This window comes from Amphiprion ocellaris, chromosome 11, assembly GCF_022539595.1.
Source record: "Amphiprion ocellaris isolate individual 3 ecotype Okinawa chromosome 11, ASM2253959v1, whole genome shotgun sequence".
Lineage (NCBI taxonomy): Eukaryota > Metazoa > Chordata > Actinopteri > Pomacentridae > Amphiprion > Amphiprion ocellaris.
Window position 1 is genome coordinate 8917814 of NC_072776.1, and position 24797 is coordinate 8942610.

Here is a 24797-nt window from a genome sequence, read left to right on the forward strand (position 1 = left end):
GTTATGAATGAATTCTGATGTGTGTCATGTTTCAGCATACACCTGCCTCTGGTTTGTAAGTTCACGAGAGGTCTGTTGGACACCAGCTGCATCATGTTTTTCCAGTTATATCCTTTTTCACGAGTGTATCCAAAAGCACTACTTGCATTGTATATATTTGTCTGCCAACGCTCTATTTGACTGTCAGATCCATATGCACATTATGTAGCTTTGCACTGTCAGTTCTAAACAGTTCTTTCCTGGTTACTTATTTGCTAGATCCACAAGTCTTGATCAAGCCACAGCAAAATGTTACTTTTAACATGAACCCAATAAGTGTATTTGCTCTGATAACTGACTGTGACGCAGGCTTCACCTAATCTATTCTACATGTTGCACAGTTGGCTTCCACTCAGGCACCTGACTTAATGGAATGAAGGGTTTAATAGACGAGCAGAATTTATGTACTGCCATTAAAACGCACATACGATGGTGGTGACATGGATGTAATCTATCAAAATTACAGTAGTTCCTCTTAGTCTTTTTATATACTGCACCTCAAACACATTTTAGGATGAGCCCAAGTACATTGTGTTTTACACTAATGTGAATTTATTTTAAACTATGTTATTTAACACTATCGATTATAGAAAAGGACATTTGTTATAGCTTTTCAACCACTGAGTCATCACTTTCAGCTTTATCACCATTTAAATATTGCTAAAAGTAATGCATAAATGGTAACTATTTCAACTGTTTATAAATTATTTTTAGCATTTTCATTTCCAGTCATTAATCTATTGTTTGTAGCTTCTTTGTTATTCATTCGTCTTTAGCTTTTCGCTGTTGATAAAGTACTTTTAACACTATTTTAGCTTTTAGCTATCAGGAACCAGTTTGGGTTCAAGAAGCAGACAACGTCTCCACTTTCAAAATTAGATTTCAAACATTGCTTTTTGATAGATTTTATTATCAGGTAACCCTGAATTGTCCTTTTCTTGCTTGCTCCCATGATGCACTGAGCACCTCTCTTCTTTCCCTCCATGGCATTCATTTTCTGTCTTCTTTCTCCCATAGTTTCACTTGTGTCCTCTCTGCTGGTATTATGTTCAGATTTTTGGTAACTGGTCTCTCCAGGCTCCCCAGTGCGTTTTGTTCTCTTGTGCATTGTGCTTTGTTTGTTGTTTCTTCCTATCACTTTCCATATATTTCCTTTAACCTCAGACAAACTGGTGCAGATTATTTCTAAAGAGGTTTCTTCCTGTTAGAAGGCAGTTTTGTTTCTTGCCTCCGATTGACATCAAGCACATGCAGAAAGGTCATTATCAGATTTCTTATGTTTCTCTGTTAAATGTCCTGAGATAACTTATGATGTGAATTGGTGCTGGATAAATCGAATTAAACTGACCTGAAAAGCTGCTGACTCAGCTGCTCTTATCACTATCAAGTGAGATATACAGAAAAAGTGACATCGTCAAAGGCATTGTTAGGATCTTGACATATTTAGCTTTAGCCCAGTCCAGCAGATATTAGATTTTAACTTGGTAATTTTGCCATTTTTAAGTTTATTTCTGTTTAAAATAAATATAAAATGTGAGATGCTGCGCTCTTGGCAAAGTAAGGCCATCTTGCTCTCTTTTTGTTGTTAGCCCATGTTTCACATTAATATCACAGTCAGAATGCAGGCTGAGTAGAACAATAATTCTCAAACTAAGTACCTTAGAATTCTTTTTATGATTTACTTAGCTACAATCATATGTGGAGATGAGCCATGGATATATTTTTTATCATGAATTTTATTTAATAATAATTTGGGTGACAGAAAATTTAAAACGGTAGAAGAGATGCAGGTGCTAGAGAGGTGAAAAAGTCCACCCATAAAGTCCCATGACACAATAGCCCAAATAGATAAGTAATAATAATCAGAGCAAATTTGGTGTCTGTATTGCAGACAAAAAAATAAATAAAAACCTGTCTATGCCCTAATGATAGCTTATCCAACTTAAAATAAAACAACAAATGTGTTTTCATCGCTACTTCTTTATGTGTTAGTACATTGCGGTAGGTATTTTAATGATTACAGAGTTCATGCTGTAAATGTAGTTATCATAGATTGTGGTTATGAGGAAAGGTCCACACACACAATAACGTCATTGCTGCAAATATCTGATCTAAACTGTGATAAAACACATGAAAGAAAGATATTTGAACTTTAGCAGATCAGACTTCATGAACATTTGTTTTCTTTTTGATAGATTCAAGGACGGCTTATTTGTACAAATACAAATACATTTTGTTTGGCTCATGATTTGTTGTATTCTGCATTTGATTAGCTTGCAAGGGTGATTAAAATTATTTTCCAGCAAATATCTTTAAAAAAAATATTTACCCCCTTAAATACATTTAAACGATTGTGTAATTTATAGTATTTTTTCAACAATGTTTTTTCCCTGTGACTTTAAATACAATAAAAATCTGTGTAACTTTACAGTCAAACATTCTATAACTACTATTTTACTATTTTGTGTGATTTTACTTGTTATTGTCTGTAATTTAATAAAATATGGAAAAAGTGCAAAACATAAAAAATATTTTTAAAAAATAATAATACTAAAATAAAATAAGTTACCATATTTTTAATCCTTAACATACAACAGTAAAGTGTTTCAAAAAAAAAAAAAGTTTTCCCAGTGTAGCCGAAGCCTAATAATACTCAGGGGTGTAAACTGAAGAAGGCCAACCAAGCCCACATTAATTAAGTGTATAGTTTAGATAGGTATTATATTTTAGCCTCATACACCAGGACAAAAGAGGGCAGAAATTTGATTTGTATGTATGTAGATTATGTAAAGTAAATGACTATTCCTGTATAAGTACTGGACACATCTGATGGCTGCAGCCTTCAGACTGAACTCAGCTCCTCCTCTGTCCGCCCTGAAAACCTGATTGGTGAAGACGTGTTGTGAAATCAGGGATTTATGAAAGGTGCTGGGAGGGGTCCACCGCAGTGTCTGTGTAACAGTATTTCAACATGTGTCGTTAGTTTAGCGTTATTCGGACAAGTTTGTGACAGTCGAGGGTAAACTTTGGTCGTGTAAGTTGCCCTGCTGCGTCTGTAGTTTAACGTTAGCTAGCCGGCTAACTCTTTTAGCTTCTACAAACATGACTGACACATGGGACATGAGAGGACACGGCCGCTGTGAGAGAGGTGAGAGGAACTCTAATAGCTGTTTAAACGCACTTCTTGTCGACTCACTTTGATTTAACAACTTTACAGCCGCTCTAAAATGTGTATTTTTAACGCGTAACTCCGTTTAAACGCGCTTAGCGGTGCGCATGAAGTTGTTATCAGATTACCTTTGAACTGGCCGTGTTGACGGATGTTGTTGCTACTGCTGCTTAAAGTCCTCTGCTGTCCTTTACTTTCAGTATTTGGCTGTGACGGGCACTAACATGACCAGAGACCCTCCATGACAGCTGACAACACCGGGAGGATGACCACGATGGAGGCACCGGGCACAGCCAGCAGCTTTAACCTCTCATATGGGGAGAATGAGGACCCTGAGACCGCTGCTGCCTCCTCCAGCATGTCCATAGACAAACTCCTCCCTGCTCTGCTGGAGTGCTTTGGGATCATTTTGTGCGGATACATCGCAGGCAGGGCAAACATCATCACCTCCACCCAGGCCAAAGGATTGGGGAACTTTGTGTCCAAGTTTGCTCTGCCAGCGCTGTTGTTCAAGAACATGGTGCTGCTGGACTTTGGAAATGTCATCTGGCCTTTCCTCTGGAGCATCCTCATCGCCAAAGTGTCTGTGTTTTGCATTGTTTGCGTCCTCACACTCATAGTCGCCAGCCCTGAAAGCCGCTACAGCAAGGCCGGGCTCTTCTCCATATTCGCCACCCAAAGCAATGACTTTGCTTTGGGATACCCCATAGGTGAGCATAAAGCTTTTTATCCAACCACCCACACTGCTTCTCATCAACAGCTGTGACTGTGATCCTGCTGTCTGAAAGCTTTCCCATCCACCAAACCAAAAGTATAATTATCAGGTTGTTGTGGTGTAAACTGAGTTAGCAAACAGAATTTGACATCGCTGCATTCAGTTCCCTCCTTTATAAACACAGAGTTAATGCAGGAAATGTTCTTGAGAGTGCGTCACATCACAGCAAAGTGAGATTTATTAGTTTGTCCTCACACACAAACATTAGCAGAACTATAATCACATCTAAAGCATTTTTATTACTACCTGTGTTTGAAGTGGAGATGTGAACACGACAAACTGAAGCAGTTAAATAAAAAAAAGATTATGTTGCCAGATATTTATAGTTTACACTGTTCTTTAAGAAACGCTTATGTTAAACGTCAAGCATGATCGAATAACTGACAAATTTGTAAACTTCAGATCAAGTGATTTTTTTTAAACTGATTGCAGAAAGTGTTTAGTATTCCAGTGACACAGAATTTGTACCAGTATAAGCCTGCTTTCTAGCCATACTTGTCTCAGACTGCATGGCCTATAGATGTTATTTCCAAAAGGTTCCTTTTGTTTTGCAGTTATTCCAGTAGCTAATGCTTCAGTTCCGTCATTACTTTTGATTTTATAGTCTTTAATATTAAAACTGTTGCCCTGCCTCACATTTAATGTCTAAAAGAGACTTCACCGCTTACAGAGAAGTTTATTAAGAGTCATGATACCAGTTGCACACTTGCATGGTAGCTCTTATGATCGGGCAGGTCAGGACAGATATAAACAGTTGTGCATGTTGCAAGCCTGCTTCAATGGATTGATTTGAGAGCGTTCTTGTACTCAGTGCTGATAAACGGGCATCATGTCTAATCTTTTTTACAGATTGCAGGTCCTAAGCAACCTATTAATGTGAAATTTAGGTAAAGTTGTATACGCAAGGCTGTAGTAGTATGTTTTGTTACCTTCATAACATTTTACTTTCATTTTCATCCACAGTTGAAGCCTTATACAAGAGCACATATCCAGAGTACCTCCAGTACATCTACCTTGTTGCCCCAGTGTCCCTGATGTTCCTGAACCCCATCGGCTTTGGCTTCTGCGAGGTCCAGAAGTGGAAGGATCAGGGAAACAACCAACAGAGCAAACTGCGGGTCGTGGGACATGTACTGTTACAGGTCCTAAAGAACCCCATAGTATTCATGGTTGTCATCGGCATCATTGCCCACTTTGTGCTGCACCAGACTGTTCCTGCCTTCATGGCTGAGTTTGTGGATGGCTTGGCGAACTCTTTTGGGGGAGCAGCTCTGTTCTACTTGGGTCTGACCATGGTGGGCCAGTTGAGGAAATTAACCAAATCCACAGTCGTGACACTGATATTACTCCTTACAGCAAAACTGTGAGTGGAAATCATTCAGGCTTTTCTGCACCTTGAGGTGATTTTATATAAGAATTTTTTTTTTTTTATTGTCCAGCAACCTTGTGTTGTAGTGATGCATGCTGTAGGAGTGTAGGGAGAGTCAGCAGGTTAGAGCTCTATTAAGTGCTCCCATCATGTCGTTTTGTGCTGATGGTTTGGATGATTCAGACCTTTTTTAGGCTTCAAACTGTTACCACATATATGACACATTAAGAGGTCTTAGGAGTGTGCAGCATGGTCATAGCAAGTGTGTAAAAATATTGTAGCAGTAATGCATTTCATACCAGTGTCAACGTACCCTGCACATAGTGGTACATGATGTCAGCATTTTGTTTTTACTTTCAGACTGCTGATGCCCCTGATTTGTAAGGACATGGTGGACCTGTTGGACAACAGCAACACCAGCGCTTTGAACCACTCCAGCCTTTCTGATTATGCCTTTCTTTATGGAGTTTTTCCGACTGCACCAAGTGTGGCCATCTACGCCGTTTATTACAATGCAGAGCTAGAAGTTGTGAGTTGCTTACAGCTATCTGCTAATCTTGTACCTGCCATTCAGCAACTTGAGTAACTTTGTGTTTTTTCTTTATAACTCACTGTACATGTTTTTTTTTTGTCCTATTTTCTAACAGGTAACCTCTGGGATGGTGATCAGCACTTTTCTCTCGGCTCCGATAATGTATGTTTCGGCCTGGTTGCTTACAATGCATTGGATGGATCCTCAGCTTTTAATGAATTCACTCCAGAATGTCAGTTTTAACATAAGCATAGTGAGCTTAGTTGCACTGGTGAGTCACAACTAGACACTTTATCGTGGCAAATGTCAGTTTGTTGTTGAGTAATCTTTTACAATTGACCTTTCATTGGTGAAATCTTCTATTGTTGTCTGAGTGTGTGGAAACTGGGGTCATAGAGAAATGAAAACTGCTTCATCACATGATTGCAGATATAGTATGTTCCACTTTGTTATTGACAGCAGTTTGGGCTGCCATGATTTGCGATGATCACTGTATATTCCATAACCAGGCATCAGACACTATGTTATCTGTTTTTGCATTACATGGAAAAAGTAAAGGGGGAAAACGAAACATTTGCAAAGACGTTTGCACAGCTGTGGCAGACTAACATTAAAAGGCTCAGTCATTTAGAGGATGTATGGGTGAGCAGATGTTTGACCGATCTACAGACCTACTTCCTCTTTCTTACTTAAGTGCACCTTTTAAGGAACTTGAAACTCCCTGTTATAAATTGATAAGTTTTGCAATTATGAAATACTTGTTCTTCTGTTTTTCTCTTTGTTTAATGCAGTATGTCATTTTTCTGAGTAATGTCCCTTCCACTTTGCTTAGAAACTGAATAGCCACAATAACTATTAGTTATGTTTACTAAATGTCTACATGTATCATTAGAAATGTGTGTGTTTTATCTGACAGGTGTGGACAATTCCTGTCATGTTTTTAAGTAAGAAATTCAAGAGGCTACCTCATGTGTTTACAGTCAACCTTTTCTTGGCACAGGTAAGCATGCTGCCATATACTTCCAAAATATATTTCACCCATTAATTAAATTGACAAAAGAAATCTGGTGATAATGTCACACCAGTAAATGCTTGTATTTGTTGTGCTTTGGTCTGTAGTTTCTAACCTGCATTGGGATGATTCTGTGGTACTTTGTGGTGAAAGGAGACAGCTTCATCCTGCAGATCTTGACTTTCTCCGTATTATGTACTTCACTCTACAGTACATATTTGTGGCCAGGTATACACACAACCGTCCCCCCACATTAACCTCACACTGAACTGCACTCGTTTGTCTCTGTAAGCTCTATAATATGAAGCCTTATTGTCAATTTTTAATGTGTGTTTTTGTTGTTTTAGGTTTAATAGCGCTCTCAATTGTGCTCTTGAAAAGGTCTGAGGATCTGAAAGTTTCACCAGGGATGTTAGTCATTGCAGGCTGGGGGTGAGTCACATTTAAAAGTGAAACTAAACTTGTTTGTCTAGCACATGAAATGCAGAGCCATGATTAGTTTCCCTTCGCTATGGTTGAACTCAAATCTGAGGCAATTTGGCATAGAGTTGTGTCAATAAATGTACCACCAAAATGATTGATCCAGATTACTGTGCTGAATCTAAATGCTCAAACAAACATTTATTCAGATTTAATATCCATATCATTCACTTGGTTCAGGGAAATGTTGTTGAACTGTTGAACATCTTTTAACAGGATTCCAGCTTTCGCGACTGCTATTTTGCTCTTCTGTGGGGTAAAAATGCCTGACACAATTGATGCATCTTACTTCTACGGCGAACAACAGGTACCAATGCTTGTGGAAAACATTTTAATGTTTTTTGCCATTTAATAAAAGACAATTACATGAAAGTCTGCATACTATATGTGTGTTTTCTGTTAGATAATCTGCACCACAGTTGTAATCGCCCTAAGCATAATCCTGGGAGGAGGGTCGCTTGTGTGTCTCAGTAGAGGAAGCTGGACACAAAATGACCAAAACCAAGAGGGAAACTCTTCATCTGATGAGGATCTTTTAACCGAAGATGAACCAGAAAGCCAGACTTTGTTTGAGCCAGTTCCTCCATCGGGAGAGCGCAACAGAGGTATTTTGTCTACCTGAAACCATTTAACAGAGATTATAATAATAATAATTATTATTACATCTGACCATTTTTTCCTGTTACTTTGGTGGCACCGAACAAAGACCAGGTTTCAAAGTACTAAAAGTTGGTGATTAAACTAGCTTAATAATTAGTGAAGCAGAATACAGCTAGCTTACTGTCAGTTGCTTAAGCTCAGGTTTGTGTGTTAATGAAGAGAGAAATCCATGATCCAAAGGCTAACCCGTATCTTCAAACTGTCTACAGCCAACTGCCACAAAAACAGCCTCCCTGTGTTCAACCCCCTCCCTTCAGATACATTTTCTGTTACATAAATAGTCTCTGCAATTACAAAATCTCCAAGTAAGCAGTGAAGACAACTGAATTAAGCTTGGGTGTCATTATCTGGAGGTTATCCAGTAAGTTCTTGACAAGTAAAATTCCACTTTGAACACATCATCTTTCACAACCTACACTTCCTTTAAATGGAAGTGCCAGAAAAAGGAGTGTCAGCAAGCCAGCACTTTTTTTTGTGTTTGCTACATATGACAACTGAGCCATGGTGAACTTAAGACACAGATGAGCAACTTGAGCAACAAATGCTAACAAAGAGCTAAACCAGTATCGTTATGTCAGTGCGATTTGTTGCATACTTGGCTGCTGAAGTATAAAATGTTTCCAGTATATTATTGCAATACAAGCATTGTAAAAGCATTATTAAACAAATTATATAAAAATAAGTAATACACTTTGTTGGAAAATAGGTCACAAATGAAAACATACTTATTAATTGTTTTGTTTGTTTTCAGATTTTTGTCAGTCAATGAAATAAGAAGCTATGTAGCTTTATTATTGTAGTACTTAGATTTATTTTTTTTTTGCTTTCAGTGTAAAATGAGATGAATTGTACTAATATAGTCAGAGAATCACTTTCCCTTTTCTGGCTTTATCAGCGTGCCTCATATGTGACTGTGCAGCACCCCAGCCCATGCCTGATATGATCATCAGTACAAACATGAACAACACACCAACCACACTTGCAGGTACTGATAGTCGACTAACTTGCAGTTTTTCTTCTGTAAGCATTTAAAATGTAGTAGACTTGAATAACAGTAGTACAGAATCTGTCTAGTCATGCAACCTTGTATTTGAGAAATGTAAATGTTTTTGCATGTAGTTGGTTAGATGTAGTTTGTTCAGTTTCTGTTCTGCTGACCTCCTCAGGTCAGTGTGAGAACAGGTGTGAGTCAACAGACTGCCTCCTTGTCCAAGTGGAGGAGCTCCAACAGGTTGCAGACAGACAAGAGACGCGTCATCTGCTCATATGTGTGCTTCTGACTGTCAGCCTGCTTGCTGTGAGTAAACCACCACCTTTCAGTTATAAATGACATGAAGTCAGCCTTCGCCTGCCTGCATTATTATATTCAGTGCATCACAAACCAAATCAGATACAAATGACTGAGCTGTGTAATTTTAACTCCTGTCAGTGGGAGACTTTAAGGTATATAAAGTCCTTAAATACATGTATTTATAAAAGCCTATTCTGAAACCCCATTAGAAAATAATTTTGTATGGATTATTATTTATTATTGTATGTGATTTTTATGTATTTGTGTTAATCTGTAATGTTGAGAAAAAAATTGTACTTAATTTTTATGCTAGACACCATATGTTTGGTCCATCACCTTCAGGTAGACACTTCCTCAAGTGGACTGAAAAAACAAAACTGAATTCTGCCAAACACTCCCACTAGCAGCCTGGACCTGAGTGCCTACGAGCAACTGAACTACTGCCTTATGCACCTTGTATTTATTTATAATGCAGTGATAGATTATTGATTCATTTTGTTGCACAATGTGCAATGACATTAAAAGGAATGTATTCAATTTTAGTATTCTCTTACTAAAATTAAATGTAAGGAAATGAATGTCCAAATGCGCTAAATTTCACTCAACTGGTTCTACAAGCTGGTTGTAGGATCAGCGTGCATCTCACACGTAACATCCTTCTTCAATCCTGTTATTCCAGAACTTGTCCAGCTGCTTGTGGTTGCTCTTTAACCGTGATCCTGGCAGACTCTACCTTGAGCTGTTGTTCTTCTGTGCTGTTGCCAACTATGGACAGGTCAGTGTTACAGATATCATAGTCCCAAAATCATGAGCCTTTACTTTAACACAACACCAGAGTCATGATAGTTATATTTTCTGTCCACAGGGACTTCTCTCCTTTGCTCTCTTTGGTCTGGACAAGCATTTGATTTTATTGCCATTTAAAAAGAGGTAAAAAAAATTAGAATTTACATAACGGATTGTGCCTCAGTTTACTATATATACTGTATGTTTATACAGTATGTGCACACATAAAGTGCCCATGCATTTATTTTTCTTCAAATGGTGTTTAGGTTAATCAGTCTGTGGTATGGAAAGAAGCAAGAAGAGCCACCGCAGACAGATTTACCTGAAGACATCAGGATGACCTGCACCCAGTTCACCAGATACCACAAACAGCAATGTTTTCATGACATTGTGAAAACAAGAAGGTGAGAGCATGTAGTGTTACTGCTGCTCTGGTCAGAGGTTGATGAATAAATATTTCCAGGTTCCCTGGCAGTCATCCACAAACCACAATGCCAGATAAACATTATTTTAAATATAATTTCTTGCTCTGTGGTTTTGGTGTGTGTGGCCTCTGTCTGTTTCTCTGCTTCTTGTGGTTTCTCTTTAAAGAGAACAACAGTCATTTGGGTGAATGCTTCTCTTGACTTTCAGGTGTGGGAAGCAGACTGTGGTGGACTGTTTTCTTGGCTGTGAACTTGTGGAGTGGCTTCAGCAGGTGGGCTTGGCTCAGGACCGTGGGGAGGCAGTGCTCTACGGGGCGCGGTTACAACAAGGTGGGGTGCTACAGCACATCAAGGACGAACACAGCTTCCAAGATAAGCCCCTTTATTATCGCTTCATGACATAAGACACAAGGGACTTGACACTTTTATTTATCCCTAAAGCAAATGGCATTTCATTTCAAACAGGGAATTAGTTCTTGTCCAGCCCTGTACTGTACAGTATTTTGCAATGCGTCATTGTGCAGTGTAACATTACAGTTGGGTGTGGGAATAGGCCACGCCTGACTGATGATGTATGTGTTCAGAAATGCAACGCTCTGGCAAACCAAACAGGTCAGTGGTCACTATGCAGTTGTTCTTAAAGGGAATTTCTGTCTTTTTTTTTTTTTTTTCACCAGCTCATGTTTTATATTTAACATGTCTTCGAGCAAGTTCACTCCTGAGATGTGAAGTTGTAGCCAGGAATTCAGCCACAGTTATATCTCTTCACTGTGTGGAAATACTGCAGCCACACCTACTGTTAAGTGCGGTACTTTGCAGCAAAATCAGGAAGTCAGGCTTCAGATTGTAATGGATGTGTACGACAGAGACACATTAATTTAACATTAGCCACTGTGTCTTGCAAGTTAATATGTAACACTGGATTAAGTAACAAGGCATTACTAATCTCAAAGGGTAAAGCAAGATTTTAAAATGACTTTTTTTCTTGTTTGTTTATGCAGTCAATTTATGTGATTTGACTTTGTTGCCTTGTTTCATGCCACTGTGAGTAATGAAGCACAAAGACATGTTCTCATCAAACAAATTTATTGACAAAAATAAAATTCCCACTCCTGCTGAATGTATTGTTTCCTACAATGGGACACCTCTTTGTGCATTATCACTGTTCTACCAAAGCCATTAACCAAAGGAATAAAGGGAAGATGGGGATGATTTTCTTGATCCAGTTTACAGAGTTTGTTTAGTTAGTTTAAACAGCTAATGTAGCATTAAGCACAAGTAGTGTTGCTTTGGTAACCTGCAGTTTAATATGACTTGCCACTGATGCACCACAGTGTTTACACTGTTACCAGGACCAGCACCATTTTAGAAACGACTGGCCAGTTGTGGACAAAAGGTTTTGTCCATGTTTCCATGTTATTTATTTATAGCAAAAGACAACTGTCAGTTGAGACATTTAAAAACATCTAAGCAAAAATACAACCCAAACATAATGTGGTAGCATGACCCAAGGACTGAAATACTTGAAGGAATCAGGTGTTTGTACTTGAAAATGCTCATCTTGACTTGAAAAATGAATTATCCTATTTCATATAATCCTCATATCCTTAAAAGCTGGAGCTGCTGTTATTCTTCTTTACCTTGCACAATGATGTAATTAAAGATAAATGTTTGTGGCTTTTTTTAAGTGAAACGTGTTATTAACGCAAAAATGTTGCGAAAATGGCTGTAAAAATATGTCTTTTTAATAAAGTTACTAATACAATGTGCATCTTTCTCCCAAACGCTGGATAATTATGTGTTATTTAAAATAAATTCCATATATTGCATAATTGCACAGAAAGTATTTCAGATGAATGGTTCTAACCCTAGGCAACATTTTAGTCCATATTTTCCATTGCAGGATTCATGAGTTTCATAGATTTTAGTTAGTATTCAGTTGTGTACACATGTATGGTTTATTATGCACATTTGTCCTTCCACCTGATTAAAAAGTAGTAAAAAGCCTCTTAACTTTTGCTGTAAACAGTCATTTCCTCCTGAACAGACCTTGAGAACAGGTCTGCCAGAATATCAGGCTTGTCAACACCACTTGAAAGAATCTTCTCCATTTCTATCATCTTCATTCTCTCTAGGTCCCTCATGTTTTTGGTGATCTTCTGTCCTCTGTCCTACAGGAGCAAACATGAGGAAAAAATTTTATTTTTCTCATATAAATGACAAATTCAGGTAAATTGCAGGCTTGAATTAAATTTCCAAACCTTGTAGGATTCAATGATGGCAGCCACAAGTTCATGTTTGACAAACAACTCGTGTTTGCGGTTGGGTTTGCTCTGGAAGCGGGGTTTCTTCTTCACGGGGTCATCTGGACCATAACTGGGGGAAGACGTCTCCTTTAATGGCCGAGCATTTTCCACAAAGATGAACGGTTTGAAAACAGACCTGTTGTACAAAAGAAGAACTTAGTAAATACTCAGTAACTGCAGTCAAAATTAAAGAGTCTAATATGTGCTTAAGTGACATCAAATGTTGTACCTTTCAGGGTCTGGAGTTGCAGTAAAATAGTGAACCCCCGGCAGCTCAGGGTTTGTGGGTATCACAGACACCATGCTGCCTGTTGACATGAACATGCCCTCCATGTTGATGCCACTATCTTTATCCCTCAGGATACCCATCATCGTCTCCGCAGTAATGTGACCTTCAGTAAATAAAATCAACACATGCATCAACAGTCATATTAACTTTTATGTCCTCATTTTTTACAGCGGTTTCTACAATAACTCACCGTTGCTCTTCTCCAGCAGCTGCTTCCCCTCACAGTATCGGCTCCCAGAAGCTTCTATTCTGGCTGTAGTCATAAAGGAGTAGACTGTGGCAAAGTTAAACTCTGTCTTTCCATCCCACCAGCCCTTGCTTTGAGCATACTCCCTCATTTTTGGATGTTCCTTGTCTATCTTAGTTGTTATACCGTACTGGTTGGAGATGTTGCAATATCCATCTGGAAAAGGGGAACATGTGATGATGAGCTGTTAAAATTAAAACGTATCGGTACAACTCAGAGAATGTCGTTATTCAACATGAGCCCAACTAGTGCAGTGTGTTATTAGAAAACTCTGTGATAATAGGTTTACATGGGATTCTTCATCTGTTTATCTACAACTTCAGGTTTTTAAAATCTGTTTTACTTTAATTTGTGACTGCAGTAAAAAAAAAGACAGAAGGAATATTGCACTTAAAGGCCCAATAAACATGGTAAAGATGTGGACTGGGAGCTACTCTGAGGTAGACACTGTATTCTTGAGGCCAGTACAATTACTGACATCAATATAGAGTTCTAACAAGCCTTAAATGTTTAAAATATTTAAAAAGATGGGACACAATGTGCTCTAAATGGGCCATTTTTCAGTTGAAAAATAAAGGTGACAGCGCCCTCTGGTGGGTAAATGTGTAAGTTGGTATTTTACATGTTTGTTTGTATTTGCAATGGCCTCATCTCCCACATAACCCCAAACCTCTTGAGGCTTGTAACACTTGCAGCTAAGCAGAATAGCTGGCAGTTCAGGTTTTCTAGTATTCTTCATGCATTTAATTGCCCATATCTGTGCACACATTGAACAGATTTGATTTTCTCCCTACTGCTGAACATGGAAATCATCATACCTGTTTAAGAAGTCTACTTCCCTTATAGTTCTTTGTGGATTTCATTTTGCAGGCAACACTGTCTTTTGAGCTCGTGCCATTCACATCTGTTGCAAACCTCTAGTATTCTTTTCTGATTACCTTCCACTCTCTCTGCTGCCCAGTGCTTTCCAGACGTTTCCAGCAGCCAGGCCTCCTTCCGGTCTGAGATGAGGAAGCTGTTGTGGTAGGTGAAGCCACTTTCATCCTCCATACATGATCCTCCCTGACCGTATTTCTCCAGCAGCTCAGTGATGACATCCACAGCCTTCTCAGCTGTATCAGCTCTCTCAAGCCCAAGCCTGTAAAATGACAGACATCACAATTCATGTTGCATTAGGAACATTTTGTAAAATTCCCTGTACAGTGCCTTCTTTTGTTGTTGTTGTTTTACATATGCAAGAATATGTGAAGTATCAGTATTTCCTACTAATAGAAGGGTCTGTGAAATATCATTCTGTACAATATTTTTCTACATATACAGTGGTGGAAAAAAGTTTTCGAACACCCTTGAAATTGTATACAATCTTAAATGTTATCATGAAATGTTTGTGGAAAAATCTGTTTTGTGCTTCAAAAGGCGTGGCTGCATTAGACAGACACAAACAAATACAAATTACATATTTTTTGTTTGTTTACAAGAAAAACTAACAAAACTAAATTCTATCAAAATGACACAATATTCAAAATTTCTTATTTTTATAGAATCAATCAATTTTAAGTTTTTTATGGCTTTTTTTTGCATTTATTTAGTATTATGGCTGAGATTGTACTAAAAGAAATTGCACCTTGAAGATCTTAGAGTGATTCCTAATGCAATATACATGCAAAAAATTATTTCCAAGGTTCTGGCTGGTGCCATGTTATTAAAATTCTCTTTAAATCTCAGGATGAGTAAATAAACTGTGCTTGAAAACACAGAAAATTTCTTTGACATGGGGTTTACCTGACGAGATCCATGCCGAGAAGAGCCTCCTCATCATCAGCGGACTCTCTGCTCCACACTGCTTCATTTCCAATGCACACTTGATGCTCATTTGCGCCCATCTCTGCCCCCCACAGCCAGGCCGGTCTGCTCAACACCACTGCATAAGTGTGGCCAACCTGCTCTATCTCTATGTATGTGCACTTTTCACACACAAAAAACAACAAAACACGGGAACAAAAACTGTCAATGATCATCAGTTGGCACACTCAGCACAGGAGCTTTCACACTGTGGAAAATTGAAGGTTGGAGGCCAGTGACAGGCTAAGCTGTGTGTGTCACCTACCTCAACCTTCTCCTCTGCAGCATAATCTCTGGCAGGAAAATACACAACCTCCTGGACTTCATCACAAGGCCTGTCAGAGTTCTTCCCAAAGATGATCCGTTGTCCTTCAGTGGAGGGAGGTAGAGCCACGAAGGTGTCACATGAAGATGGCTGCATTTTAACCACACACTATCAGGGAGAAAGGATAATAGATTGAACACATACATTACTACAACAATTATATTCAGAGCTCAGATTTAAATAACGTGGTTGTCTTGGCAAAAGCAGCCACTAATACCTTCAGTACACTTCACTGTAAGCTCTAACTGTGTGAAGTTTAATGTCATATAGTCTGTAGTCATGAATCCTACCTTACCAGTCTCACCCAGAGCTGTCAGTTTCTATTCTTCTGTGTTTCTGTTTGAGTCCATCGGTCACAGTTCACGGAATAGGAACTAGTACAGTCACGTGACCAACGTGAAGTCAGTCTCATATTCATAGTTCAGAGAGAAACTTGTATTTTTCATCCATATATTATTGCAGTGCTAGTTATAGAGCATTTTTATTATTTTAGTTAACATTAATGAGAGCTTTATAATTACAAATATTGTAATTAAAAAATATTTAATTGTTTAATCTTTCATTTCCCTTATATATTAGATGCGCACCTGGAGCAGACTATTTGCCTACATGCAAAAAATAAATTTAACAATCTAGTTTTTGGTTTCTATTGTCCAGGTAATGTAGCTGAATTTCAACCTCCATTGGTTCTGCATCAGTTTCCAAGCACAAAAACGGATTTCTCCAACCCGAGTCACTCCAATGTGAAACTGTCTTCTTGTCGTCGTCGATTTTGTTTACATGAGTAGGAAGCTAAGCTCCGTTAGCCAACAGTAACGTTTCCACTCAGCTAACCTTACCGGTTGCAGACATGGGGAAGTCGTTCGCTAATTTTATGTGTAAGAAGGATTTTCACCCTGCGTCGAAGTCAAATATCAAAAAGGTAAGTGCTTGTTAGCAGCTAGCGTCACTACTTTTGAAGCTAAACAGACGTTAGTTTAGCCTGCTAGCCAAAGAGCTGTGCTGTGTTAGCCTATTAGCTCAGCTTGCTACGTACCAAAACGAACACTTTGCTAACTTCTTGATAGAAAAATTGACGTAGGAATTCCATAAACTAGCTAAGTTTGTTTTATAGCTATGTAGTTGAATAAAACTAGCCACCGTTTAGTTTACTCACTCTGCTGTTGAGTTAAGCTTAATATTGTGAACAACACATTTCAGTTTTCCAGTTAGATGTTTCATTAAGTGTCTATTTTTGAGTAAAAGTGGACCAACCATGAACATTTACTGCAAACAAATGCTTTGTATAACGGCAGTTCATTCACTAGCTTCTTGAAACAGAAATTCTTGCTTGCTTCTAATGTGTGCTGTTTAATGTCATGTGTTTGTAATATTTAATGTGGATTATACGATTTAATGTCGGTGTCAGCAGCGGAAATTGAGCGATATTGTCCTCCTTATATACATGTGTATGTATGTTTTGATTGTACACCGCTAAGGGACTACGAATGCCTAGCTTTCAGTCACTTCTGACAGTATATTAACTGATAAATGTAGTGGATACACACCTCACAGATATATTTAAGAAAACATTTGTTTACATGTTGTTTTCTCTACAGCTGGTTTGAATTATTAGCCTATGGAATGCACAAAAATGTTCCAGTCCAAACTGAAGTCTTCAGATTTTTAGTTCGTCATTTAGGAAATTAAAAATAAGTACATCTTACATCTAAGAAGCTAATACCAGTGAATGTTGTATGATGTAATTTTTTTAACAGTTATCAAAATTACTGTCAATTAGTCAACCATCTGATGACAAAACAAGTCATATTTGCTGCAATATGTGCAGAGGGCTTGGTACATCTCTGTAACAGCATGTAGGCCAGCGCAGAAGTTGGAATAGGACCTTTTCTTTGACCATATGTCTGTGAGACCAAGCAGGACAAAACTGTGCTGTAACTCTCCCTGTCTCTTTGTCCCTTAGGTATGGATCGCAGAACAGAAACTCACTTTCGAGAAGAAGAAGCAAGAAGACCTCATGCAGGCATATCTGAAAGAGCAAGACACTTACAACAACAGGTTAGATAATTATGTAGGAAGATACCTCGTATCTCCTTAGAGTTCAGTTCTCTTACCAGTGTATTTTACACCTTATTTTAGTCTGCTGATTAATGTATTTGGAATATTCACAAAATTAACTGTAAGACTGCTTTCTGTTTGTGCATTTTTAGACCTCCTTCAACTTAGTGTGTTTTAAATTTTAATGCCGTTTTCAAAAAAATAATTAAATACATTGTTTTCTCACTTTTAGGCTTTTAATGGGAGATGACCGTGTTAAAAATGGCCTGAATTTCATGTATGAGGCTCCACCTGGAGCATCCAAAGGTAAATTATCTTTTTCACAAAGCAGCTCTGATCCCGAACAAATATTGATCCCAATTCTGATGATTTTATTCTGAAGAAAACAGTGCTTAATATTTTAATACTTGTTTTTTCTTTGTTTTCTCTCCATAACTGTCCTCTGTCCTGAAGAGGAAAAGAAAGAGGTAAAGTAATAAAAATTACAAATTTAAAACTACAAAAATTATTAGTTCCCAGGGCCTCAACATGATTAGAGAGTCCTCAAAAAAGAATTAACAGTTTGTATTTGTACATGCTTATACACTCCCCGTCCAAACAAAAAGCAGCACACTAATATTTCATTGGACCACCTTTATCTCTGACAACGTACATTCACCATGGCATCATTTCGATAAGCTTCTGCAATGTCACAGCATTTATTTTTGTCCAGAGTTGCATTAATTTTCTACCAAGATCTTGTATTGATAATGGGAGAGTCGGACTGCTGCGCAAAGTCTTCTCCAGCACATCCCAAAGTTTCTCAATTGGGCTGAGGTCTGGACTCTGTGGAGGTCAATCCATCTGTGAAAGTGACGTCTCATGCTCCTTGAACCACTAATTGTCAATGTGAGCCCCACGAATCCTGGCATTGTCATCTTGAAACATGCCCATGCCATCAGGGAAGAAAAACTCCACTAATGTAAAGACGTGGTCCTTCAGTATATTCAGGTAGTCATTCTTTGACCTCATTCTTTGGGAACAGAGCATTGCTGAACCTGACCAACCCCAGCTCATAACCCTAACCCCCACAGGCTGGTAGGCACTAGCCATGATGAGTGCATCACTTCATCCACCTCTCTTCTTACACTGATGTGCTCATCACTTTGGAACAGGGTCAATCTGGACACATCAGACCACATGACCCTCTTTCAGTGCTCCAGAGTCCAATCTTTATGCTACCTAGCAAATTGAAGCCTTTTTTTCTGATTAGCCTCACTGATCAGTGGTTTTCTTAGTGCTACACAGCTGTTTAGTCCCAATCCCTCAAGTCGCTTTCACATTCTGCATGTGGAAACGCTCTTACTTTCTCTATTAAACATAGCTGTAAATTCGTCTGTTGATTTCCTATGATCATCTAAGAGTTTGTTCCAGCCACATCTGTTCCTCGAAGACGGTGGTTCACCACTATTCTTCAGGTTTTAATAATGCATTGGATGCATTTTTTCAGAACAAAGTATGGGGGTAGTTCACTGAACAGCAATGCAATGTGTCCTTGTGTTTATACTCACCGTACAACAAAGGCCAAATAAACACAGTAACGTTCTGAAACATCGTAGTACAAACTTCAGACTAATTACAGTGTCAGGGGATGAAACCCTCCTTAAATGTATTGTAAGCAATACATTCCAGACACATCTTCACAGATTAATGTGTTTGCTTGTATATTCCGTTAATATGACAAATATGACAGTGCTACAACAAAAACTTACGCTATATATCCAGGACCCAGATTTCTGTATTATGCCACCGTCTGCAACATGCATACAGTCTTTATTTGAACTTAAAAATGTTCTCTTGAGTTTGGTTTATGTTTGATTGCATTCATTTATAACAAGTAGGGTTTAAACACTGAAATTCATAATGAAAATGTGGTTTTCAGGGTGAAGGGGAAGATGAGTACAAATTTGAGTGGCAGAAGGTGGCTCCTCGAGAGAAGTAAGTAGTTGATTTTTACACACAATGAAATTTCTTTGACCAGTGCTGTCAGAATTTACATTATTTTCTCCTTTTTATTGTATCTTATAGGTATGCAAAGGATGACATGAATATTAGAGATCAGCCATTTGGAATCCAGGTGAGTGATGATTTGTATTAATATGAAGCAGGTGTACCACACAATTTATTCCTGACCTGGTGGTTAAATGTATGAGAGTCATGAGTTGAGTAAATGAATAGAATATAAAATGCCTTTATTATTTCCCTCAGTCAGATGCTTTTTTTTTTCTTTTGAAATATTGGGTACTTTCATCTTCTCAGGTCCTTGAAAGATCTACAGATGAAACAAACGAGAAATCTTTCTGTTGTTATAATGTTTTCAGCACATGTTCACAGTGAAGCCATAGCCTTTGACAAGGGGTCGCATGTAGACACTGATTTGTTTTCAGGATCAAAAGCAAATGCTTTCTTATGAAATACTCTGATGTATACACACACATTTGTAAAAGTACAACCACGGCTTGTTATGAATTAAAAGCCTAATGCATTGATATACTGTTTTTTGCCTCATAATTGGGAGTTAGGAGTTAAGTTGCCTTAATTTTTGAATAACATGTACAGTAAACTTTAAATTATTATGTGTGTTGTAACTTCTCAAGGTGCGCAACGTGAGATGCATCAAATGTCACAAATGGGGGCATGTGAACACAGACAGAGAGTGCCCTCTGTATGGATTATCGGGTATCAACGCCAGCTCGATGGCATCTGAAGAGGCAGCAGGTACATAAAATAACTCAACATAAAAAAATACCAAACATAATTTTAGATGTCTTGTCTTTCACTTGATTTATTTTATGCAGCATTTTTATCCTAATGTTGCCTTTAAATGTATGTAAACAAGCAATACTCTCTTTATGCTGATTTTATTTTCGTTATTTATTTGTGCATTAGTAATAAGGAAATTAAAATAAGCACTAGTGAAGATAAGCACATATTAACATTAGATAGATAGATAGATAGATAGATAGATAGATAGATAGATAGATAGATACTTTACTAATCCTGAAGAAAATTCATTATCATGTATATATTTGGATCGCCTACAATGAGAAGTCATTATAAATTTAATTATAGTGTGGAATTGCAGAATATTTTGCTCGCTTTGGTTACCAAAATATACATGTATATTTGTCTTAAACATGCTTAATGTTAGGTATGCAGTGGAACAGCTAGAATAATCTTTCATAGCACAAAAGAATAAGGAGCCAGAATATCAAGGTGCCAGAGTTGCAGGAGCTACACCTACTGTATCTTTGCTCTCAGCCTTCAGCTGGAGCTCCCAACCTTGAGCTGATTCTGAGTTCTGCAATCAGCGAGTTGAGTAGTCAAGTAATAATGTTTACCCTGGGAGAGTCCAGTCAGTGGTGTTGATGGTGGAGTGCTGTAATGGTCCCCCTCCTGTGCCAGAAGAAAAAATGTAATTATCGTGTATTCTGATTCCCCTAACTGCTGCTTTGGCAGAGAATGATATTGTATGATTTGCTCAGCCGGAAGTGGAGTGAGTTGATTTGATGTCCCATTCTGTTAACAAAGCCGCCTCTGAAATTCCCACTGTGGAGATAGTGGATGGTATGGGTTTGACATCAATGGGACTCTGAGGCTGTGATTTGTGCCAACAGGTCCGTCGATGCACCCCTCGGAGTTAATGGCGGAGATGCGAAACAGTGGGTTTGCCCTGAAAAAATGTGTCCTTGGTAGGAATTCTACTGTTTGTGATCCATCACAGGTAATTGTCTGTCTCACACTGTCATCTTTGTGCACATAGGACAATATACGAACACACACGTATACCATACCCTTGAGAAAGAGAAGACTATAGCTTCGGCGTGTCCTTAGACTGCATCCATTTGCAGGAAAGTGGTTGGTTAATGGCACGGCTGAGGTCAAGTGAACAGATTTGATAAAGAAATTCCATCAGTGTTTAAAGTGTTCAGCTGATGTAATCAAACATAGGTTTGCCTTTGAGAGTCGTACTTATCTGTACATTGTGGTTGTGATTCAAGTGCAGATTTCGATGTGCTTTTGCAGGATTATGTTGCCAGTGAAGAAGAGGAAGATCCCGAGGTGGAATTTCTGAAATCATTAACGACCAAACAAAAACAGAAACTCCTCAGGTAGAAACACTGCACACTTTACAGAAATTCCTCCTGGTGATCAATAAAATATTCTATTCTAGTCTTACAAATGTTAGTATATTTAAGTTTTAATGAAAATCCCTGCCACATGAATATTGAGCTAAAATTTAAATATATTTTTAACATAATTTGAATAATTTTAATCCTTTTGTTGAAATCGTAAGCTGATGATAAAATCTTCGAAATGGTCATTTACAATGGTTCTGTAATGTTTCTGATATATTTATTTATAATTTTTAAATGCTCTGTGTTTGCAGTCCAATTAGCACATATCATCAGGATTTTTTTTCTGTATTATTCTATTTTTTTTTACAGCTTTCTGTTTTTCAGACTTTAATATGATTAATCAGAATTTATTATGCTGTCATTCTTCTTTAGATCTGCTGTCTCTGAAGAATGTTAATCTCTGTTGGTTTTTCGTGTTTTACAGAAAACTCGATCGGCTAGAGAAGCAGAAGGCCAAGAAAAAGAAGAGCAAGAAGCAGAAGAAGAAAAGCAAAAGAAAACACAAGAAAAAGCATGAAAGTAGTGACAGCTCAAGTGACTCCTCCAATAGCAGCAGCAGTAGCAGTGACAGTGGCTCAGATTCAGACAGCCATAGCAAGTCCAAGAGCCAAAAGAGAAAGAAGAACAAGAAAAAAGATTCCTGTCGGGATAACAGCTCTGAGAGCGAGCGTCAAGTCAAGAGTCAGAGAAAGGCCTCTTCTCACAGGAGCAGGTCACGCAGCCCTCACGCTGGACAGAAGCGACCTAAAGAGGAGTCTGGAGATTATAGACAAACAAAGACAGAGAGGGGAACGAGCAGGAGTCGAAATCGCAGCCCTGAGCTCAAGATCAAGCTGGAGGGAGGTCAAGAGAGAAAGAGGCCCAGCAGCAGGGACAGGCAGAGACCTAGCAGCTCCAGGTCTGGCTTGGACAGAAGTAGAAGCCGTGAGAGAGGCAGGGAGGACCGAGGTAAAGACAGACATCACAGTAGAGACAGAGAGAGGAACAGAAGTAGCACAGAAGGAAGGAAAGGCAGAACAGCAGATGGGAGGAGTAGAAGCAGAGAAAGGAGAAAAGACAGGGAGGGCAGGAGAAGAAGTAGGAGCAGGAGCCAAGACAGAACAAAAAGAAAACACTGACTTTTTTTTTTCTTCGGTTTAGCGTTGTCTCCGGTCTTACAATACCGAGCAAAAAGTGGAAATGTTATGCATGTTTCTTGCAAAGTAGTATTTCTGGTAAACCTATAGGGTCCCTGTATTTAAAAATTAAATAGCAGACGTTGTGCGCGGCTCTCCTTTTCCTCCAGTAGAGGGAAGCAGTAGCCTAAATATATCCAGACAGAGCTCATGCTTCTGATGCTGTTTTGTACTGTATGAAAGGCTCTAAATTAATTGATTGCCATTGGAAGCAATTTGCAGCTGATCCGTTGATGGGAAAATGTTGGACTCATTTTCATGGTGAGACAAGTTCCGTTGCTGCTGTTTTTTTAAATTTTTTATCTTGCTTTCATGATGGAGTCTTTTTTTGGGAAACTGGCATAGTAAGCTGTAATTCTTGGACGGCTGTTGATTCCTGAAAAAAATTAGAACTTTCGTTCTCTGATTAAAAATTTAAATCTCTCAGTTTATTGGGCTATTTATTGAAATGTTTTAAATTAATACCAGGGTCGTAGATTTAGTAAAATTGAAGCTGTGAATTTGTATGGTGGCTGATGAGCTTATTAGTTTAAGATTGACACCTGATAAGGACTTAATACACGTTATTTAAAATTAGTAAATTATTAAGTAATAGTATGTCATCAATTTTCAGGGCGGTTTCAAGGATTCAAATAGCTTTTTTGCGTTTTCTCCAATACTGGAATACGTTCTGCTGAGATTTTGCGGGCGTCAAAAACCAACAGAAATAAAAAAAAATAATAATATGAATTTTGGTGAAAATAAATACTATGATCGAAACTAGTGCAAACAGTGTAGAGGAAATAAGGTCCCTGTTTTTTTTTATTTATTATTATTAAGGCATTAGTAGCTATTTTATATCTATGGGAAATTGTGCAAATAAATACACAGCGAGAAGGACACTGAAATTAAGCGTTTGTCTTTTCAAATTAAAATGTCTCAATTTTATTTTGACAGGTTCAGTCTCAAAGCATAATTTTGATCTCAGTGAAAAATGATCAAGAATTGCATTTTATCTTTGAAAAAATTTATTTTAGTTGCTTAAATGTGCCGTCAAAATATATTTCTTTGCTGTAAGTTTAGCTTTTTATGTTTGGATTTAATTCAAGCTGAATTTGATAGTTTTCGCTATCTGCTCGTTTCCTTGAAGCCGCTGTTACACAAAAGGAAATGAAAATAATTTCCCTCTATTGCCTTCTGGTCAATTTAACATCCTCTTGAGGAAAAAAGAAGAAGAGAGGGTGTCTGGATGAGATGCTTTTCCATGACGCATTCCCAGTCCTGGATTCACGCTGTAATTATTCCCCGGCTTTTTCTTTGAGAGTCGGACGCTGCGCTGGGTAAGCACAAAGAAGTCAGAGAGCATCCTTGAACCCTTTCAATACGGGGCCACTGATATTCAAATAACATGCAGGCACCATTTGACTGCGCTGTGCAAGGAGCATTTAAAATTCAACATTTGCATGTGACTCTTTGCCCCACTCTTTTTTTCTCTCTCTCTAAAGTTTAAAAAACTGTTCCCATAACATCTATGTGGTTTCTGGCAAAGAGAAAAGAAGCCATATCCTTTTTGTCGGCCCATCGATTGGTATGCAAATGAAAGCAGTTAATTTGGACAATTAGAATAAATATTCGGGGACCTTTGTCAGCGAACCCCCTTGGAAACCCCCCGATAAAGTGAAACTGAACAAAAGATGTCTCGGAGATTAATTAGATATTTGATAAGACACGAATCCCTAATCGCAAATACAAGACACATGGGGCTGCGATGTGCTCCAAGTCATAATTAATACCATTTAACAAGATTTTCATTTGGGCATGAAATGTCTTTTCCGGGGCATTAAACATTGATTTATTCCA

The 24797-nt window shown here is 38.2% G+C and overlaps 3 protein-coding genes across 7 annotated transcripts; 2 read left to right on the plus strand and 1 right to left on the minus strand.

Annotated features, from left to right (window-relative positions):
* Positions 1-2954: 2954 nt before the first annotated feature.
* Positions 2955-15104, plus strand: gpr155a (G protein-coupled receptor 155a). Of its 3 annotated transcripts, XM_055014942.1 has the most exons (17): positions 2955-3187; positions 3409-3918; positions 4947-5346; positions 5713-5881; positions 6000-6155; positions 6801-6884; positions 7004-7124; positions 7244-7328; positions 7593-7683; positions 7780-7981; positions 8932-9021; positions 9203-9333; positions 10007-10102; positions 10193-10257; positions 10380-10517; positions 10747-10868; positions 14342-15104. In XM_055014942.1, exons 2-17 carry the CDS (start codon positions 3450-3452, stop codon positions 14383-14385), a joined length of 2463 nt encoding a protein of 820 aa, XP_054870917.1. In that variant the 5' UTR covers positions 2955-3187; positions 3409-3449; the 3' UTR covers positions 14386-15104. The 3 variants fall into 3 exon arrangements, with proteins under 3 accessions (XP_054870917.1, XP_054870918.1, XP_023135031.2); XM_055014943.1 differs by lacking the exon at positions 14342-15104 and having other exon boundaries at positions 10705-10839; XM_023279263.3 differs by lacking the exon at positions 14342-15104 and having other exon boundaries at positions 2956-3187; positions 10747-12307.
* scrn3 (secernin 3) lies at positions 11608-15952 on the minus strand. 3 transcript variants are annotated; one of them, XM_023279265.3, is made up of 8 exons: positions 15843-15952; positions 15488-15655; positions 15163-15344; positions 14319-14518; positions 13324-13536; positions 13074-13236; positions 12800-12980; positions 11608-12709 (listed from the first exon to the last, which is right to left on the minus strand). In XM_023279265.3, exons 2-8 carry the CDS (start codon positions 15641-15643, stop codon positions 12548-12550), a joined length of 1257 nt encoding a protein of 418 aa, XP_023135033.2. In that variant the 5' UTR covers positions 15644-15655; positions 15843-15952; the 3' UTR covers positions 11608-12547. The 3 variants fall into 3 exon arrangements, with proteins under 3 accessions (XP_023135033.2, XP_023135034.2, XP_023135035.2); XM_023279266.3 differs by having other exon boundaries at positions 15838-15950; XM_023279267.3 differs by lacking the exon at positions 15843-15952 and adding an exon at positions 15765-15781.
* A 359-nt stretch (positions 15953-16311) lies between these two features.
* cir1 (corepressor interacting with RBPJ, CIR1) lies at positions 16312-23384 on the plus strand. The gene is made up of 10 exons (XM_023279280.3): positions 16312-16469; positions 17511-17605; positions 17838-17911; positions 18059-18072; positions 19527-19582; positions 19673-19721; positions 20242-20362; positions 21262-21368; positions 21671-21756; positions 22208-23384. The coding sequence occupies exons 1-10, from the start codon at positions 16398-16400 to the stop codon at positions 22899-22901; spliced, it is 1368 nt and encodes a 455-aa protein (XP_023135048.1). The 5' UTR covers positions 16312-16397; the 3' UTR covers positions 22902-23384.
* The last annotated feature ends 1413 nt before the right edge of the window (positions 23385-24797 follow it).

Excerpts from the sequence above, each read along its gene's own strand:
- gpr155a (XM_023279263.3), top strand. The coding sequence starts at position 3,450 with ATGACAGCTGACAACACCGGGAGGATGACCACGATGGAGGCACCGGGC. Across the intron at positions 3,919-4,946 it reads TGCTTTGGGATACCCCATAG|TTGAAGCCTTATACAAGAGC; the intron begins GTGAGCATAAAG and ends TTTCATCCACAG. Across the intron at positions 9,334-10,006 it reads TGACTGTCAGCCTGCTTGCT|AACTTGTCCAGCTGCTTGTG; the intron begins GTGAGTAAACCA and ends CTGTTATTCCAG.
- scrn3 (XM_023279265.3), bottom strand. The coding sequence starts at position 15,643 with ATGCAGCCATCTTCATGTGACACCTTCGTGGCTCTACCTCCCTCCACT. Across the intron at positions 15,345-15,487 it reads CTGCAGAGGAGAAGGTTGAG|TGCACATACATAGAGATAGA; the intron begins GTAGGTGACACA and ends GTGTGTGAAAAG. Across the intron at positions 13,237-13,323 it reads GCTGCTGGAGAAGAGCAACG|GTCACATTACTGCGGAGACG; the intron begins GTGAGTTATTGT and ends TATTTACTGAAG.
- cir1 (XM_023279280.3), top strand. The coding sequence starts at position 16,398 with ATGGGGAAGTCGTTCGCTAATTTTATGTGTAAGAAGGATTTTCACCCT. Across the intron at positions 19,583-19,672 it reads AAGGTGGCTCCTCGAGAGAA|GTATGCAAAGGATGACATGA; the intron begins GTAAGTAGTTGA and ends TGTATCTTATAG. Across the intron at positions 21,369-21,670 it reads CTGTTTGTGATCCATCACAG|GATTATGTTGCCAGTGAAGA; the intron begins GTAATTGTCTGT and ends GTGCTTTTGCAG.